Source organism: Periplaneta americana, chromosome 16 (genome assembly GCF_040183065.1).
Source record: "Periplaneta americana isolate PAMFEO1 chromosome 16, P.americana_PAMFEO1_priV1, whole genome shotgun sequence".
Taxonomy (NCBI): Eukaryota; Metazoa; Arthropoda; class Insecta; order Blattodea; family Blattidae; genus Periplaneta; species Periplaneta americana.
Window position 1 is genome coordinate 155,322,256 of NC_091132.1, and position 20,634 is coordinate 155,342,889.

At 34.9% G+C, this 20,634-nt stretch overlaps 1 protein-coding gene and 1 long non-coding RNA gene across 2 annotated transcripts; both read right to left on the reverse strand.

Moving 5' to 3' along the window:
- Window positions 1–2,973: 2,973 nt before the first annotated feature.
- On the reverse strand, window positions 2,974–10,027 carry LOC138691497 (uncharacterized). Its single transcript, XM_069813473.1, has 4 exons — window positions 5,714–10,027; window positions 5,418–5,511; window positions 5,237–5,326; window positions 2,974–4,621 (listed from the first exon to the last, which is right to left on the reverse strand). The coding sequence occupies exons 1-4, from the start codon at window positions 5,769–5,771 to the stop codon at window positions 4,540–4,542; spliced, it is 324 nt and encodes a 107-aa protein (XP_069669574.1). The 5' UTR covers window positions 5,772–10,027; the 3' UTR covers window positions 2,974–4,539.
- Window positions 10,028–10,219: 192 nt separating this feature from the next.
- On the reverse strand, window positions 10,220–20,314 carry LOC138691498 (uncharacterized). The gene is made up of 3 exons (XR_011329886.1): window positions 20,209–20,314; window positions 18,991–19,308; window positions 10,220–15,662 (listed from the first exon to the last, which is right to left on the reverse strand). It is a non-coding gene; the product is annotated as an uncharacterized lncRNA (long non-coding RNA).
- Window positions 20,315–20,634: the final 320 nt, after the last annotated feature.

Sequence of the window (20,634 nt, forward strand, 5' to 3'; positions counted from 1 at the left end):
TGTCCGGGTACCAAACGAGATTTTGACAGGGAAATTGTTAGATGTGTCGCTCCTAAATGTCACAACAGATTGAATGTACAGTCTCCTTTGAAATACATTTGTTTAGAACAAAAATTACATTTGGCTCTGTTATTGCCTAAATCAACAAAATAGTCACAAATGGCACTAGTGAGTTTGGTAGCAAAACAGTTACAAGATGGTAATAGACATACATACTTAAATACTACTAACTACTAAATACTTACTAACTTACTTACTTATGTCTTTTAAGGAACCCGGGGGTTCATTGCGCCCTCACATAAGCTCGCTATAGGTCCCTATTATGATAAAGATTAAGCCAGACCCTACCATCATATCCCACCTCCTTCAAATCCATTTTAATATTATCCTCACTTCTACGCTTTATTTTATTGGCAGTCAATAGCCTATTAAGCACATCTTGAGTGGTCTTCTCTCGATAATTTTTTTTTGTGAAACTTTCTCTGTATCTTTGGAACAATTTATTTCTGGCCTCTTGTGCTTCTTCGCTGAAACTGAAATTTGATGGGTCTACAGAATTTCGTCAATAAATATGTACCTCCTATTTTACCAAATTATAATTTGCTTGTTCGTCCCAGATTTGTCTACAGTGAGTCGTAAAGGCACTAGAGATGAAATGAATATATTTGCTTCAGTTTCTTCGGTGTTCGTCGTAATCCCTGCTTGTACTGTGATTGATCTGGTACATCAGATCCCCATTTACTAACCAAATATAATTTCCCCCATCCTTTCCAATCCTTGATTCATTAAAGCATATTTTTTGAGTTTGTACAATTCGTGAATCTGTATGATCCAACAGGGCTTGTAGTTTTACTTCGGAAGAAGTTTCACTGACAATAATTGCTTCTTTTTCGGGATAACACTCTTTTTTGGCAGACTGAATTCTTTTGTAAGAAGGAAATCGAGACAAATTTTTTTCTAACTTTGTTGTACTGTTCTCTTGTAAGATTAGCCTAAATAAACACAGATAATGCTTCGGTTGCTAGAAGTTCTCGTGTCCTTTGACTGTTTACCTACTTATATGCAGTTCCGTATTTTGAAGCTCGTTTTGGTGAAGTCATGTAACATCTTTAACGACTTTGGAAGCTTCCAAATGACCAACTGAACGAAGACTCATTTGAGCAGCATACGAAAGCTCCCCAAAACAATGTTGAAGCCGCATATTTCTAGTTTTCTGACGTTTGACTATTTCATTAATATCTTCGAAATTTTTTGTGGTCGACCAATTTTCTTTCTTTCGGTAGTCGAGTAGTTCGGGAATCTAATCGAAGATTCCAGAGACAATTTTTATTACTTCGAAGAAATATTTCCTCTTTTCCGCTGCACTCCTGCCATTTCTTTTTGAAATCAGGGACAAAATAAAATAGCCTCTTATTTAAATCCTAATTAAGATTTTCCGGGCATGTAATGTGTTTTTGCATAATTCCCTAAAAAATCACAATTTATCTTCAATTTTTTCTTGTCAGAATTTCTTATTACGTCATACAGGGTCCGTCTTGTTAAGAAAATATCATTACAGCCAGATCGTGAAGAAAATATTAAAGACAATTATATTTTTAGTTAAAAATGTAAAAATAACTGGCCGACACACGCTCTAAAGTGTTATACAGCAGAACTCCGCAAATATCCGAAAATGTTATTAATGTCTTTAAACATGTCTAATTTATGTACCAGAAGAAGTTAAAATTATAGCCCGGACGTGCCCGGAACATAACTGAAATCGTAACAATATATCTACGAACTGGATTTTTATTCTATTAAAACACGCAGTGTTTCTATTTGTAATTTCGAAGTCTCTTCCTCAATATATTACTTTAGAAATAATAAAAAACAAACTACATACCTCCAGGTGAAGAATCATGTCAATTACTATTCATTAGATGAGCACACATCAAATTGATATCAACTTGAAAACACAACTTGGGTTGGTTTGAGAATGGAGGACGAGCGTGGGAGAAAGGGAGGGAATACGTTTTGCGTTGATTAACTTTTTTGCCACCAGGTGCGCTGCTAAATGAATGGAGTAATTAGCTTTTCTTTTCGCCACTAAGGCCGTATCTCAAAGCTCAAGTCTATACTACACACTAGTGACTAGCAACTAGATGACTTGTAGACTACACACTAGGGAGCTTTGGACATGCATGCTTGAATCATGGCCTTCTTTATAGACTATTTTTCTAAGAACAATGAAAATACGGCACAGTACTAAATTAAGAAGGCGGTGTCCTACTGCAGTTTCATTACGAATTATCAACTGTTATTGTTGGGATATTGTATTTCTGCGATTAGCCGATTATGGATATTGACAGCCGAAATAATTTTAAGCAGATATTATTTTTTATCTGTATTTGGTTTATGAGAAAGTCGCAATTCAGGAGACAGAGACGGAGAACAATCCTAATGATAAAGAGAAGGCAAATACAACAAAACGCAAGACGAGGCATATACTGTAGTATGGAATTCCTCAGTCGTGATGTTATTGCAATCCTTAGTGGAGATGATAGGAAAACTAAAGAACATATTCGCGTGACGTCCCAAACATTGTCGCTATTCTGCAATAAGCTAAAAAGGAAGTCACAAGGCTGGTCAGTAGAATTTGAGGTAGGCCTAGTCATGGATACCATATGGTATTTCTCAAAGAATAACTGTAGTAGACCTCTAGTTCACAAACTGGTTTGGTTTATAGGCAGTCGGTTCCTCTATTGGATGGCTTGCGGTGCTTGTTTTCGTGTCGTCGCTTGTTGCTTCAATCTCCCGAGATCTACCACACACCGTCTCATAATGAGTGTACTGAAGCAAACAGTTGGGCTCCTGTACACAATTGTACGACATCCAATTGGGCTTGAGTTGGATGTTATAAGGGCTGGATTTCAGGAACTCTGTAGAAGTCCTGTGTTTTGCCAAGTTGCAGGTGCAATAAATGGATGCCAAATTCGTACCATGGTGCCCTCTGCCCTACATGACGAGTACATAAATCAGAAGCTGTACTACTCCATTCTTTTGCAAGGGGTAGTAGATAATAAAGGCATGTTTTTAGATATATTTGCAGGCTTTCCAGGATCTGTGCATGACATGCGAGCTCTCAGGCATAGTTTATTGTATCGTCATGCAACATATCCACCACAAGGCCATTTTTTAATTGGGGACAAGGGATATGGCTGCCTATTACACCCCATTGCTCTTGTTGCACCATATAAAGAACCACTAACACCTCCAAAACGCAGTTTTAACTTTCATTTGAGCCGTGGCCGTTGTGTTGTGGAAAGAGCATTTGGTGTAATGAAAGCTAGATGGAGACTGATCTTTACCAAAACTCTAGAAGTTAGGCTAAAGACTGGTATTCAAGTTCTAGCAGCTGCTGTAGTCCTGCACAATATATGCGTAAGTGCTGGTGACATTCTTTTTGCTCCTGATAATCCTAACGAATTAGAAGTAGAAAGACGTCCTCAGCATGATGAAGCTAGCGGAATGGAGTTTCGTGATCTCCTACTTCGTCTCCATATGCTTCATAGGAACCAAGAAGCAGTGGATGAACAGTGAGAACACACAATTGTATTGTGCATTTTAAAATAAAGTAAATTATAATCTCAGTCCTCCAATACAAATTGTTATGTCAAAGGAGATTTATGGTTGTATATGATCACTATATCAGATATAATATTCATTGTCATGAAATCCACATTGACATTATTTTAATAATTGTCAATACGGGTATTATTTTATTTAAAATTACATGTTGAAGTAGTTACATTTGTATAATAAAAGTTAAATTGAAAATACAATTAACAACGTAAGCAATGAAAACGAAAATTATATGTTGAAGCAATTACATTTATATAAGAAAATTTAAATTTGAAATACAATTAATACCGTAAACAATGGAAACGAAAATTACATGTTGAAGCAATTACATGTGTATATTTAAGAGAATTTAAATTGGAAATACAATTAACAATGTAACAAATGGAAACGAAAATTGTACTCGTATATTAAAGTAATATTACATTTGTATAAAAAATTATATTTAAAATACAATTAACAATGTACGCAATGAAAACAAAAATTAGCGTGAAATTAAAACATATCTATTAGAAAAAGTTATTCATTTTGGGGGTGAGCTAAACAACCGTTCCATTATCGCAAATAAGCGATCAGTGTTTCGCTGCTCCCTCTCATCTTGTTCTTTTAGATATTTTAGAAGTTCTTCAGTTTCTTCCTTTTCCTTCCTTCTGGGCCTCTTTCTCTGTGCAGTCGGTAGTATGCACCTTGCTTGGCTATCCTGTGATGAGGCAGGGATAGTCAAGGACGGGCCAGGTTGATCAGCAGGGGATTGGGGTAAATACGTTGAAGAGGCATAATAATATGACATATTCATATCAGGTGTTGGAGAAGGAGAGAGGAAATGGGATGATTTGTCTAATGTGTTGGAAGAACAGTAGATTGATGAGGTGTCAATTACGTATGGAGGGTTAATACAGTGCCGCTCTGTGAAGAAAGAATCTAGAGCAGTGAAGTATGGCCAGCTGATAGGCGTAAGGGCACCATCTTCTGTACTGACGCCTGTCGGGGGTGTTTTAATTGTCTGCAACAGTTACATCAGACATGATTAATTAACTGTTTCAAAATTTCTTACACAGCAGTACAAATCTCACATTTTATCTCTGCCTCTGTGCAGCGTCATATTTGCAGTGGGGAGGAAAGGAGATGAAACGACTTCAGAATACCGTGTAAGTACATTATGTCGTTATTACATTATTGAATTATTTATTTTTGGTGCAAGGAACATCTCTATTTGATGTACTTATTTATTTATGTACACTTGCACAGACCCAGAAACAAAATTTGAGCCGCTGAGCATGCGCAGTATGTTATAACTGGAACTTCCAAAATTCAGATGGCCTACATTTTGTTTCTGGGTCTGTACGATCAATAAAAAACATTTTTTAAATTATATTTTTAATTTGCATAGTTTTTGTACGTAAGTACTTGCGCGGTATTCTGGAGTAAATAGCGAAAGAGATAGCGAAAAATTGTAAGAATTTTTAATACACTGACACAACTAAAATAAGCCACTTGAAATTTAACGGTCACTGACTGGCAGAGATGTAATGAAACATCTGTACATTAGGCCTACCTATGTTGGTACTGCAAGGGTCAACTATTTTAGCAAACGGGATCGACACGAAATTTAATTTACCCTGTACTTAGCAGTAAGATTAGCCCATTTTTTTCAAGTGATTTCTTCGTTACTACTGTCGGAGATAAATTCATTTCCTGAGCAATCTTTCTGGAAACATAAAAAAATGTAGGCCTAGTTATTGTAATAAAATTGTGGACCTCGCACTGTCTTACACGCTTACACATTCAGGTCTACTTACGTGTACCCCACTGCAGCAGATCTTCGTTTCCCAGTGAACAGTTCATTAAACTTTATTCTAAGGTTTATGAACTGAATGGTACTGTTCTGAGTCCCTAGAAAAGAAACATAGAAAAATGAAGAAATATAAGAAATATTCAAAAGTTACCGATGAAATTTACGTTTCGCTATCAACAATCGAAATACGTGGAGAAAAAATATGAGTCTGAAATATCACAATATTTAAAAAATAACAAAGAAGAAGACACTAACAATATCAAAGTTCAAAGTTAACATGTTATTCTACATTGTACTTACATTTTATTTCCAAAGTATCTTCAGATTTCAAAGCTTCGCTTGCTGATGAGGCGTCCATGTTTGTTTAGTGTACAAGTCAACAATCAAGCAAGCATTTTCGTTCACTAGATACTACGGACTTGATTGCTATGTACTACGCGGCTTTGGATCATAACTTCTGACGTCACATCCGGCTATTTAGTCAACAATCTAGTTCACTTCAGTTGAAAATGTAGCTTTGAGACACGGCCTTAGTGTGCTGCTAGATGTAATAAGTTCGTCACCGGATAAGTGATTGCAGCAAGATCAATTTCTACATTAGCACCTCTAGTGTGTGAGATGCGAAACTCATTAAGTGTAAACATTTATAGTAAATGCTTCAAGAAGACTGTGCCACATTCCTCTGGATCCAGCGGAAAAACCTGTTGACGTGGGAACACAGCCCGGCGATGCTGCTCTTTCTATTGAAGTTTAACCAGCGGTTATTTAGTAAGTCTATCGTTTAACCTTGCGCTCAGTCGCCATCTTGCTTCACTATGCCGCACTCGTGATCTGCATGTAAATCAATGAGAAAATCGTACGAGAACTTCGAAAAAGGACAATGGTCACAATTTCTTGTTGTAAATTTCCTATCCACTGATAAAATATACGGAAACCAGAATTATTATTTAAGGAAACTTACTGTTTATGCTCAAGTGTGACTTCTGTTACATGTTAAAATGAGGTTGTATTGTTGGCAATTTGACAACCGCTTACCTCAGGCAGAAATACATGGAAACATACAACCCAAAAACCATAAACTCAATACACTAGAACAATATGAAATATACAGACACACCAAAACACACCCTGATGAATTTCAGAACACACACACTATTACACCACATTTCAACACTTTTCAACAAGCGAACGCAACCACACAACAGGCAGCAAAGTTCGAGATGACGCCGAGATCTAGTAGATTCTGAGGATGGTGTGAAGAAGCACCGAAACAGTTGTAAGCCGCACTTGATTACACCATTAACACGAGGAAGATCGCCATTTAATCAATTATTTATTTTTAAAATATTGAACAATACCTACAGTAATTTTTATTTTCTAATTGACCAAATTTAAGTATACTCTATGCCAACTCCAAAATGTTATATAATTTTTTGTGATCCGTAGAGATTCGAACCGACATCCTCGCGAGTTCAGAAATCTCACGGATCTGAAACTGTCGTCAAATGATAGAATAAAGGTAATATCATGTTATTGTAACATAAAACATTACTACACATGTTTATAGAAGTGACAAATATTTTTGGCCAGTTAGATTGTCGAAATTTCACACTGTGCACCGGAGCGAATTTTTCTCCTCTAATATTAATTGTTACAACAACAAATATATTCTGTAGGATCAAAAAATATGAATCTTTACATCGACCCAAATCTTTTGTCTCTTATTCTCAAACACCCTTAACCTCTGTTCCTCTCTCAAAGTGAGAGTCTAAGTTTCACAGTCATACAAAACAAACGGTAATATAACTGTTTTATAAATCTAACGTTCAGCTTTTTTGAGAGCAGACTGGATGACAAAAGCTTCTCAACCGACTAATAACAGCCACTTCCCATATTTATTCAGCATTTAATTTCCTCTCAAGTGTCATTTATATTTGTTACTGTTCCTCCAAGAAATCTGAATTTTTCCATCTCTTCATACGATAAATTTCCAATTTTTATACTTCCATTTCCTACAATATTCTGGTCACGAGACATAATCTTATACTTTGTCCCTTCGGGATTTACTTCCAAATCTATCTCTTTACTTCTAGTTAAATTCCCTTGTTTTTGCTAATCGTTTGTAGATATTCTCCTAACATATTCACGTCATCCATATAGACAAGCAGCTAATGCTGCTAAATCAATATTATGAAAAAATTTTAATAAACTATTGACACAACTAACATATTCTCAATCATACTAGAATAAAAGCTAAATGAAGACCTCCACTAAAAAAATCCGCTTATTTTAAGCACCCCAATTTTGTTACTGTGCAAATTACGCAGCAAATGAGGTAAATAACATTCAGTAATTCAAACAGATGGTATCTAAATACAAAAGAAGACAACCAAAAGGTAAGAAAATACATTATTAAATGAAAATGTTGTGAAGCCGTAAGTAAGACACATTCAACTTACTTTTACCTAGTTGTCCATCTTTGCTGGTAGAAGGTCCATTAAAGATTCAAACGGAAATTCATCTTCTAGTTCAGTGATAGAATCTCTGCGGACAAGCCTAAGATTTACTGGAATTCTATCATTATCATCATTCTTTTTCTTTAAAGCACGTTTCTTCATTAAGTTTTTTTATATAATGGAAATACACATAATGGCCTACGATGTACACCACAGCTGCCAGCACCTGCAATAAAACACTAATGATTACAAAACAATGGATAGCTCTTCTTAGAAACTACATTTCAAACCATAGTAGGTCACTGATCACAAAAGAACAGATCAGAATGTATAAATTCTAACACTGCTTGTAGTATTATATGAAAACTTAAGTCTTAATCAGTGTAAAACACACAAATTAAGTGATGGGTGATGGAAAATTATCGTTTATTTAACGAGGCTCGCAACTGTCGAGGTTATATCAGAGTCGCTGGTGTGCTCGAATTTTGTCCTGCAGGAGTTCTGTTACATGCCAGTAAATCTACTGACATGAGCACACTTAAATGCCATCGACCTGGGCCAGGATCGAACTCGCAATCTCGAGCACAAAAGGCCAGCACTATATCAACTACGCTACTGAGGCCGACATGGGTGATGGATCTTGCGTAAGAAACCTGAAATTAGTTGCAAAAAGATTTGAGTTCCATCAGCTATTCAACCCTAGATGTAATGCAACATATAATCATAAAATACTTTGCAGCTTTCCAGATCATAGTTGTGGAGGACACCAGATGGCTACATGAAATATCTACTTCTCCTTTACTTTTTTCTCTTTTCACTATTATCTTTACTATGTTATCTTTGTATTAGATTAGATTAGATCTTTATTAGCCGAATAGAATTACAAGCATTCATGGCGTCGTCAGTACACAAGAAAAATGACATAACATACAATATAATACAAAAATAGACTTAATTCTAAATAAATTTAACAGTTTAATATTATAGGACAAGCTTGATCTTCAGTCTCCACTGTTCTATCTAGTATCTTCTCTTTTTGCTTTTCCCTGTCTTTTCTACAACTCTGAGTTACCTGAAACATAAATGGTCAAGGGCAGTATCAAGAAACGTTAAATTCTAAAATTTTAAATTTAGATATTCATTTGTGCAAAATGGCATATGTGTCAATAAAATGTTCTTTACCTCTTTTTTTAATTTTCTTATGTTAAGTTCTTTGATTTTCTGTGGAAGTTTATTATATAAATTGCTGCCTCTATGTGATATGCTGTTAAGACTTCTGGTAAGCCTGTGGTAATTCAGATGTATGTTTTGGGATGTTCTGGTGTTATACTCATGATATGTTGAATTTGTTTTAAAGGAATCTATGTTTTGATGAATAAAGCACACTGTTTCTAAAATATATATGCAGGGTACAGGTAAGATTTTTAGTTCTCTGAAAATTTTTATACTTTCAGTCCGAATAGGAACTTTTTTAATGATTCTGAGTATTCTTTTTTGCAATTTGAGGACTTGTGTCACTTTTGGTGAAGATCCCCAAGTAATAATGCCATATGATAGTATTGAATGAACATATCCAAAATAGACTGATATTAAAAGATCCATGGATGATATCTTCGCAAGGACTCGAAAAGCATAACATAAGCGACTCAGTTTCTCAGTTAGATGTTGTATATGCTTTTCCATGTTAGACTGGAATCTATCCATATACCTAAAAATTTAGAGCATTCTACTTCCTTAATTATGGTATTACTAAGAACTATGTGAATCTGGTCAGTTGGATATTGATTGAAAGATACATAGACAGTTTTATTTACATTTAATTTAAGCTTATTATTGTCTAGTTTCGTTGATGTTGCATTAATTTTCATTTGCAAGTTCTCTTCCTTATTATCACTCAGTATTGTTTGTGTCATCTGCAAATAAGACAGTTTTCCCTTCAGTTATATTTAACGGGAGATCATTTATGTATAGGAGAAATAATATTGGACCAAGAATTGAGCCTTGAGGGACACCATGGGGCATAGGAATGGATTTTGATTTTACTGAGCCAATTTGTACAACCTGTTTCCTATTGCTTAAGTACGAGATGAACCAGTTCCCTGCTAATCCCCTTATGCCAAATTGTTGTAGTTTCCAGATTAGAATTTCATGATTAACCATGTGAAATGCTTTGCTAAGATCCAGGAAAAGTCCAACGGTTTGTTCTTTATTGTTTTTAGCATTGAGGATTGATTCGATAAACGATATTACAGCATTATTAATTCCTTTACCTTTTCTAAAACCAAACTGAGAATTTGATAGTATATTATTATATTCTAGGAATGAGACTAATCTGTTGTACATTACCTTTTCAAGGACTTTCGAGAACCCAGATAATAGGGATATAGGCCTATAGTTCTCAATATTTTGTTTAACTCCCTTCTTAAAAATTGGGCAAACTTTTGCTACTTTAAAGATCTCTGGAAATTTACCAGTGACTAAGGATAAATTACAGATGTCTGTCATTGGCAGAGCTAGAAGATGATTACAAGCTTTTATTACTGCATCTGGGATTTCGTCAATTACAGATGCCAGGCTACATTTTAGGTTTCCCATTAGTTTGTGAATTTCTTCTGTGGTTACTGGTTTTAAAAAAATTGTACTTTTATTCCCTGTATGTTGAAAGGTTGGCTGTGGATTCCTTGTTGGTGCAGGTTCTAAGGTTTGCGTAACATTTGCAAAGTAGTTATTAAACACTTCAGCTAATTTATGTGGACTCTTAATTAAGCTACCATTGTTTAATAATTCAATATTGACTTTTGCTGTGTCTGATTTTTTCCCGGTTTCCCTTTTTACCACATCCCAAATTGCTTTACTTTTATTTTCTGCTCTCAAAATGAAGTCCTGATTGTAATTTAATTTTGCCTTATGGATTACTTTTTTTAGGATGTTACAATATGTTTTATAATATAGTTTGAGATTTAAATCATTTGTATATTGACATATATTGTGCAATTGTCTTTTCCTTTTACAAGAAATTATGATTCCTTTCGTTATCCAATTTTTTTATTTATTCATTCTGTTTGAAAGAATAATTTTTTTAATTGGAAATGCGATATTGAAATAATGTGTTACAGTGTTAATGAATTCCACTGATTTTTCATTTACATCTGTTTTGTTAAACACATCAGACCAGTCTTCTTTTAGGAGCATAGATTTCAGGTATTCTATATTTGACTCATTAAATGATCTTTTATAGCTGACGGACTTATTACTAGCTTTAGGTTCAGCATCTGCTTCTAATTTTATATGTAAAAATGTAGCATTATGGTCTGAAATTCCCATTTTTATATTTTCTGCTGAGAATGGGTAGAAATCATTATCAATAACTATTTGATCCAGGCATGTCTGTGATGTAGGAGTTATACGTGTGGGGGAATCTATAGTCTCTTTTAAGTTAAATGAATGAATCAGTGATCTGAAATCAGAAGCTGCACTATTGTTTTCTGAAAAATCTATATTGAAATAGCCACATAAAATTAATGGTTTATTGTTGTTTTTTAACGAGTGCAATAGGATTTCAAGATTCTCAAGAAATGTTTTCAAAGATCCACTTGGTGATCTATAAATGCAGGCTACTGTGAAACAATAATTTGAGTATTTTATTTCTGTTACTACGTGTTCAAAATCCTTTTCTCGGTTAAGGTAGTATATTTGTCTTTGTCTTTCCTCTTTGAACTCCTTCTTGACTCGGGTTGAAATAAAGATGGTGAACGATCTGGCAGAAGCTTATTTACTCCACAATAGTAGGCCTACTGATCAAAGACCCCAACAGAATGAATAAATTGTAACACTGCTTGTAGTGCTATACCACAAATTAAGTCTTAATCAGTGTAAAACACAAAATTAAGTGATGGGTGATGGATTTTGCGTAAGAAACATGAAATCATTTGCAGAAAATATTTTATTTGAGATCCATCAGCTACTCAAACCTGGATATAATGCAACCTATAATCATATTATAAAATACTTGATATCTCTTCTTAGAAACTACATTTCAAATCATAGTAGGCCTACTGATCACAAACGAACACATCAGCATGAATAAATTCTAATACTGCTTGTAGTACTATATCAAAACTTGGCTCAAGGTCTGCTCACACCAATGCTGTATGTGCGACGCGAGAGCAAAAGCGAAACTTGTAATCCTGCGAGCGCTGCGAAATTCGTCCTTGTCTTCACACCAGAGCTGGACGCAGTCGCGAATATGGATTATTCTGAAGAAAGTACTTCTGCTTCTTGCAGTTGCTGAAGATGATGAACACCAGGTTCATTCATATTATTATTATTGTTACTAATAATACTATATCACTCTTGGCTCTCACAGTAGAACCACAGTCTAGTATACAGTCACGAAGCTTGACTTGTGAGGGTACTAGGAACAATAGACTGCGCAGGTACTATATTGCATTGTCTGTGATGAGGCAATAGTAGCGATCCTAGTGGTTAGCAACTATCTATGGATGCATATTTACTACGTATTGAGCTTCGTGACTGTATATACTAGACTGTGGTAGAACCTTGGTTAAGAATGTTATTTTACTGAACAAAGAAATAACGGTAGTCGTAAACCTTTTGTTCTCCAGATTCTTGTAAAGTTCGTCAGCCTTGTCTGTCACTGGTCAGGCCATTGCCTACTAAATTTAACTTTAAAATCCTTATGCGCAAAAGTTCTCAAAATAAGGTGTATAATATAGTTTACTTGAAAGATAGGTGTCACTACCGAAATTCGCTACTATCCTAAAATATGCTTAACCGAAATCACCCTCCACAGTGTTTGGTATAACCAGTCTAGTATAAACAATCACGAAGCTCAACACGTAGGAAATATACATTCATAGATAGTTGCTAACCACTAGGGTCGCTACTATCGCCTCATCACAGACAATGCGAAATAGTATCTGCACAGCTTATTGTTCCTAGTACCCTCATCAACTCAAGCTTCGTTACTGTATATAGTAGACTGTGGTATAACCGAGGTTCTGCTGAATTATATTGTTATTATTAGTTACCATGATCCGCATTAGAACATGAAATTGAACAAAATGTTAAAAAAATGTTTAATATTTTAATTTCAAAAAAAAGAAAAAAAAATGGGTTCATGACATAAATCTTCAGCGTCATATAAGCGGAGAATATCACACACTAATGGGGCAACTAAGAAGAGATGAAGGAAATTTTTACATTTATTTTAGATGACAACGGATAAGTTTGATGAAGTTTTACGTATGATCGAAGACAACACACGTAAAATGGATACAAATTACCGAGAAGCCATATCTCCAGATCAACGTTTTGCTATTGCTTTAAGGCAGCCATGGCGAAAATATGACTCGCGAGCACATTGTGGCCCGCAATGATGGCTATGCATTTCTCTTGCTTCCTACCTCCCCAACCCCCAACCTCACACTCACTGGAGTCAAAGTGCGTTTCATTTGTTTGACCTGCGAGTGGCGTATCGTCGCAATGTCTCTCTCGAAAACATGTAACTCTACAAAAACATGATGAGAGGACGCACTTTTTAGCTGCCAATATGATGAGAATATTAAACATATGATTTGTTCACAAGTATTACGAGGATTTTATTTTATTGGGTTATTTTATGACGCTTTAACAACATCTAGGTTATTTAGCATCTGAATGAAATGAAGGTGATATTTTGCGGGCTACCAGCGGTAGCCCAAGGAAATTACAAAAGAAAAAGTTTATAATATAACATAATGTAATAATTTTGTATTATTAGTTTTACCATAGTAATTAAAATTAAAGTAATTGTTAGATATATTTTGTGTAATAATAGGGTCAGCAGTAGCCCAAACCCTTTAACCAGTATACGCCACTGCGGTGAAATGAGTCAGGGGTCCAGCACCGAAAGTTATCCAGCATTTGCCCCGACCGGGAGTATTACGAGGAAAACGACTGTATAACATAAAACGACATTATACTGCATGTCACCCATGAAACATTAAAAGGTGAAGTGTTATTATTATTATTATTATTATTATTATTATTATTATTATTATCATCTCTGTACGTCGATCCTTTTTCAGCAGATGTACAAATAATGTGGTTAGATCTTCAATTTAAACTCACAGATTTACAATGTGATATTAAATGAAAGCTAGATGTAAGGACTTGACAAATGTTGAACTTTTCAAATTGTTGTCAAAAAATAAATATCCGAAGCTTTGTTCTTTCGCTTCCTCCATTGAAGCCATGTTCGCTACAACTTATGTTTGTGAAAAATTATTTTCAACAATGAAAATAGTAAAAACCAAATTTAGATCACGACTGAAAGACAAATACCTTCGTGATCAACTATGACTGCCAATAAGTGACATAATACCTGATTTTGAAACTATGTCGCAAGGACATTCTGAAGACAGTTAATTTTAGGTTGTGATGTGTCCTATGGTTTCTTATTCAGTTCTTTCTTCGTTAGACGTACTAAACATTAGTTTGAAACCTTATACTGTATAAATTATATTTAAGTGCTTGAAGTAAGGAAAATGAAAATCAGTTAGTACGTCAGAGAGTTGCTTCACTTCCCTTCCAGTGTCTGCCTCTCTCCATAGGTGCTATGCATGTTGCAGGTTACACAGTGGCTCGGCGCACGATCACATTTTCGCCACGACTGCTTTAAGATATGAATGAAATTAATATTTGTTAAATCTCACTATTGTTTAGATATCACTATCACTTATTTATCACTATTGTTCATTTATCACTACTTTCATTTATCACTACTTATCACTGTTTATTTATCGCTACTTATCACTATTGTTTATTTATCATTACTCATCATTATTTATCACTATTGTTTATCATTATTTATCACTCCCGGTATTGTTTATTTATCACTATTGCTTACTTATCATTATTGTTTATTTACCAGCATTTATCATTACTGTTCATTTATAATTATTGTGAATTTCACACTATTGTTTATTTATCATTCATTTATTTATTTCTCACTATAACAGTGCCGTAGTTTCCTTCATTCTGGCCTAAATGTAGAAAACAGAGATACTGTGTGCTCTGAAGATGAATATGCTGTATTGTCTTCCGAGGGGTATATAATTCACGAGCTTTGTGAACCAGACGATGTATTTGCTGGACTCTGGATTCTGATTACTGTAGATAATTGTGCTGAAACTGTTGAATGACTTTCTAGTAATGCTTCTTCTTCTTCTGCTTGTTCAATTTCCTGTTCCATGAAAATGTGAGCAATTTTTATTTTTGTAATCGCCTGTCTTCTTGATGAAAATGTTTTAAGAGTCTTTGCGTAACTCATAAACAGAAGTTCTGTAGCATCCATATCAGTGTGTCGACGTTTGTTTTCAATATACTGAACAACTTTGTCGACAGAAGTTTGTTCAGAAAATTTCCTTTTTTTAGACCTTTGTGCCCGAGGAGTAGCCGTTTGTACAGTTATGGGTGACTCACTGCTTTCAAATGCAAGATTTGCGTTCTTCCTGTCCTCATCTTCAATACCTGAATTAGACTCTGCACTCACTTCATTGCAGTTCAAGTCATTTTCTGCTTCATCCAGATGTAGGCCTACATGCATAGGTTCGAGATTTGTGTCTGTTCTTGCAAAAGCAAGAAAAGGTTTAAAGGATTCCATTTGTTTCGCCCACTGCCAGTTACTGTAGTTTTTTTTTTTGCACTTTGACCTGTTGTTGTTTTTCGAGTTTTCAAAAATTTAGAGTAGGTATCCCTAAGATTCTTCCACCTTTTCTTCAAATGATCTCCTGAAAGAAAAGAAAAAATTAAAAACATGTATATTATGCATATATGTTGCCTGTATAGGCCTACTATATATTTATGTACAAAACCTTATTTTTTTCTAGATTTCTTGCTACTGGAGACTCATATTCTACAAATGGTCATAGTTTCGGGGTCGGATTTACAACAGTTAGTGCTATTGTGCGAAATGTTTGCCAAGCTATGTGTGATAGAATGCAAGGAATATACATGCCAGAACCATGTACCGAAACATGGATAGAATCAGCTCTAGGATATTACAAAATGTGGCAATTTCCGAACTGTATTGGTAGTATCGATGGGAAGCACATTTCTATAAAATGTCCGAAGAAAAGAGGATCAAATTATTTTTGTTAACTGAAAAAATTCTCTATTGTGCTTTCATCAATTGTTGGGCCTAATTATAAGTTCTTATGTGTGGACATTGGAGGATATGGAAAAAATAGTGAGGGTGGTAGTTTTTAACAAATCAGTGTTGGGACTACAGCTAGAAGCTGGTGTTCTCAATATTCCAAATGACAAAAATCTTCCCGGACAGAATGTATCTACTCCACATGTCATAATCTGTGACAAAGCCTTTGCTCTTAAAAGGAATTTAATGAGACCTTTTCCACATAGGCAAGCAAAAGACGAGAAGCGTAAAGAAAACTACAATTATCGACTCTGTAGAGCGAGAAGAATTGTAGAAAATACCTTCGGCATATTAACGCAGATATGGAGAATATACTATGGGCCTATCGAAGTTAATGTAGAGAAGCTAAGCTTATCTTTAGGACGTGTATTCTACACAATTTTCTATGAGGAAATACTGAATATTACGAACACTTAAGATCCACTGGAACCAGAACTCGGAACTTTCGATAATGTTGAAAATAATGCATTATATGCGCCTGCTGTGACTTTCACTGATCGTGAAAAATTTGTGGAGATTTTTAGTACGTATCCTCTAATGAATACTTAATCATAACAACGTATAATTCGAGACAAAACATGTACCACTCAACCTAATGTTCTATCCACAACTTTCTTTTGAGTTAGGACTCATGGCACCAATATATTTATAGTTGAGGAAAAGTATTCCTAAATTTATTATTAGCATAACTCACTAATGGTTTATTCAATTGTTATACATCTTTGGGCTTTAAAATTTCTGAAGCCACGTACCAATGATTTCTCCTAGGCTTACTTAAATGATATGTGTTTTAAATTATAGTTTTGCTTTGTAGAGCTATTATAATTATGTGTATTAGCGCTAAGCTTGATATTAAATAAATTATCGGTAAGATCCAAGAATCAGTCGCTGTTTTTCCAGACCAACAGGAGAACGGTAACTCTGTATATGACGTCATGCACGATGACAAATCTTCAAAACATGAATGTAATAGGAGACTACCACCCCGACACCCCAACTACCAGAGTTTTTCTTTCTCCCACCCGACACCATTTCACTGCTCTCCCATCCTAGGGTGACCATACGTCCTCCTTTTTAGGCTTTTGTCTGGGGTCCAGGCGGATTTTTTAAAAATCACGAAATGTCCTCCTTTTTGTAACTTGTACGCTTGATATTTTGAAGTTATCTAAGGTGACACCTTTCTTAAGTAATTTGCCTCGACGGAATATACTCTTTCAGTCCTCTTTAATTTGACTTTCATATGTAGCTAACTGTAAAATCATTATTATTAAGTCTCATCATAATTATTTTGTAATAAAATAGATATTAACACACTTTGAAATATGATATAGCCTAAGCTTAAAAGTGTACTGCAAATATTTTGTAATAAAATAGATATTCACGCAATTTAAAGTACAAAATAGGCCTAAGTCTAAATCTAAATAGCCACGGCATAGCTCAGTCGGCTAAGTAGCGGGTTCGATCCCCGCTTGGGTTGTTACATGGTTGGGTTTTTTCCAATCGTAAGGTAATCTATGACGAATTCTGGGCCTCATCTCGCTATCATCAAGCTCATCGACGCTAAATAACCAAGTAAAAGTAAATAAGTAAATCTAAGTACATAATGTCATGTCTTCTTTTTTCGAACAATGTTCTCCTTTTTTAAGCTTTCTTTCTGTCCTCTTGTTTTTATCGACGCTAAATAACCAAGTAAAAGTAAATAAGTAAATCTAAGTACATAATGTCATGTCTTCTTTTTTCGAACAATGTTCTCCTTTTTTAAGCTTTCTTTCTGTCCTCTTTTTTTTATCGATGTGAATCTGGTCACCCTATCCCTTCCTCACATATTTTCCTCAACTTTTCTCTTCTTTTTCTACTTACTTTATTCTACTAACTACTTTATATTAAATTGGAGTACCTGACCTATCTTTAAATACGCCGGGATTCGACAATAGAACCTTTCGTTTAGTGACCTTACTATCTCAGCCATTACGCTACGAATTCGTTGATGAATAAACCCTTAAAAATTATATTTAAGCACACTTAACATAAAAAATTCCAAAGGTATTAAACATATAACTTTAATATTATCTTATAATAGAACTAAATTCATTAGCTTTCTATTATCATTATTACAGTTAATATGGTAAATACACCACGAATTAACTTATATTGTGCAAGAGACTAATATGATAAATATCCGAATGATGGGGTCACACTTAACCACTATCAATTGTGTTACTAATAGATATATTAAATCGATTCAATACACCACAACATTTAGTATTCTATTAATATTTTTCAGGCAAGTTAAATTGACACATTTTTATTAAAACAGTTTTTCGAACTTGTAATGTGTAGATATACGTAATGTAATGTGCACGTCATATAGGCCTATTACGTCATTCAACTTATTGACCGGGAAAACGACTCTTCCTTGGATACTACCAAATTATCTTCAGCATATAGTAGAGATTAAAAAGAAGCAGTGAAGAAACTGTAATTATTTTATCTTAAATAAAAGTTTATAATGAGTTCTTTAAAATGAGTTGATAATAGCCTTCTTTTGTAATAAAAAAACTTCGTTCATAAATTATTGCTTCAAATCAATTAGTCCTGCTTTATAGCACTCTGAAAGTGAGCATAACATGCTGTATTAACGTAATCTTTGAGTACATACCTACACATTTAAAATTTTCAGTAAATATATAAGTTACGCTACTGCATGCAATCCTATAAAACTTATACACACATATATAGACTAAAATATGGTAAAATTAAATAACGTCACAATACACGATGTTACATATATCGTACTGTTATGTCACATACTGTTGAACCCACCAAAATGAAAACGGAGTTTTGAGATTCACCTTCTGTGTACATAAGTAAAAAATAAAGTGTTATAAAGCAGTGATACATACCAGGTACACGCAGTTCTTTTCCTATGTCATCCCACAACTGATCTTTCTTCCTTACATTCCTGTAATCGTCACTGGCCATGTCGTACAGCATAGGATATCGTCTAACGCACTCTATTAACTGTTCAGTCGCCATTGCCAAAATGAATGCGGGATGCGGGAAAACGCTGCGTGCAGCGAACTGCGAGTAGTAACGCTGCAGTCCCGCCACCTAGGCGGGATTGTGTCGCTGCTGTGTGAGTGGATTCATATCCCGCTGTACTCACAAAAATTCGCGCCAGTTTCGCTTTCACTGCCGCTCACGCGTTGGTGTGAGCAGACCTTCAATCAGTGAGGAATACACAAATTAAGTGATGGGCGATGGATGTTGCGTAAAAGACCTGAAATCATTGCCAAAAAATATTTTGAGGCCCATCAGCTATTCAACCCTGGACATAATGCAACCTAACAATCATTATAAAATACTTGATAGCTCTTCTTAGAAACTTCATTTCGAATCATATTAGGCCTACTGATCACAAAAGAATCCATAAGAATTAATAAATTCTACCACTGCTTGTAGTACTATATCAAAACTTAAGTCTCAGTCAGTGCAAAACACACAAATTAAGTGATGAGTGATGAATCTTGCATAAGAGACCTGAAATCATTTGCAAAAAGTATCTATTTGAGATCCATCACCTATTCAACTCAGGATATAAAGCAACCTGTAATCATTATGAAATACTTGATAGCTATTCTTAGTAGCTACATTTCAAATCATTACACGCACACCAACATTTGCATAAGTAGAGTATCCACCGCGCACTGAGCGTTGAGCGACTTCCGCCGATTTTGGAATAGACACCGACGCACTTAGGTTACATTAGGTTAGTTTAGGCTTTTATTATCCCGTCAAGATGAAGGTGAAAGCGATTGAGTGTGATTTTTTGTTTTCTATGTTGGCAGTTCAAGTGCAGTTCCTATAGTGGGCGGGACATAAGTAACATTCACCAAAAGGATTTATTTGAGATCCATCACCTATTAAACCCTGTATATGAAGCAACCTATAATCATTATAAAATACTTGAACTTGAACTTCTTCTTAGAAACATTTCAAATCATAACACACACTGAAATATTTATATTTTTGTTTAATATGTTATTCCTATCTAAACAAACTTACTATAGTTGCTAAATAATATTAACACTGGAAACAACGGCATTACGAACATTGCACACCTGATTTCTCAACTGTAACAATCAACACAGAAAATTCAGAGGGTATAAATTTCAATTAATAAAGATCAGCCACGGCCGGATGATGACGATTCGCGAGATGCTAAGGCAGCATCAAGTCGGCAGTGGTTCAGCCATCAGACCAACAAACATTCAACAATTATCTAATAATCTACCAGTGGCGGCTCGTGAACTTGTGGATTGGGAGAGCTGCAGTAGATTTCGGTACATACAAATTTCACTTCTTGATACCATTACTAATAAGTATAGGACAAAAATAAATGCACTACATATCGAAAAACCAAAACTTCCTGACTTAGTTGGGAGATGTCTGTAGGACCATTTGCTAATCCCTAAGAAAAACTAATACCATCGATTTCAGTCTGAATTTCAGATCGGCAGACACTCAACTTACAATCTACCAGTTCA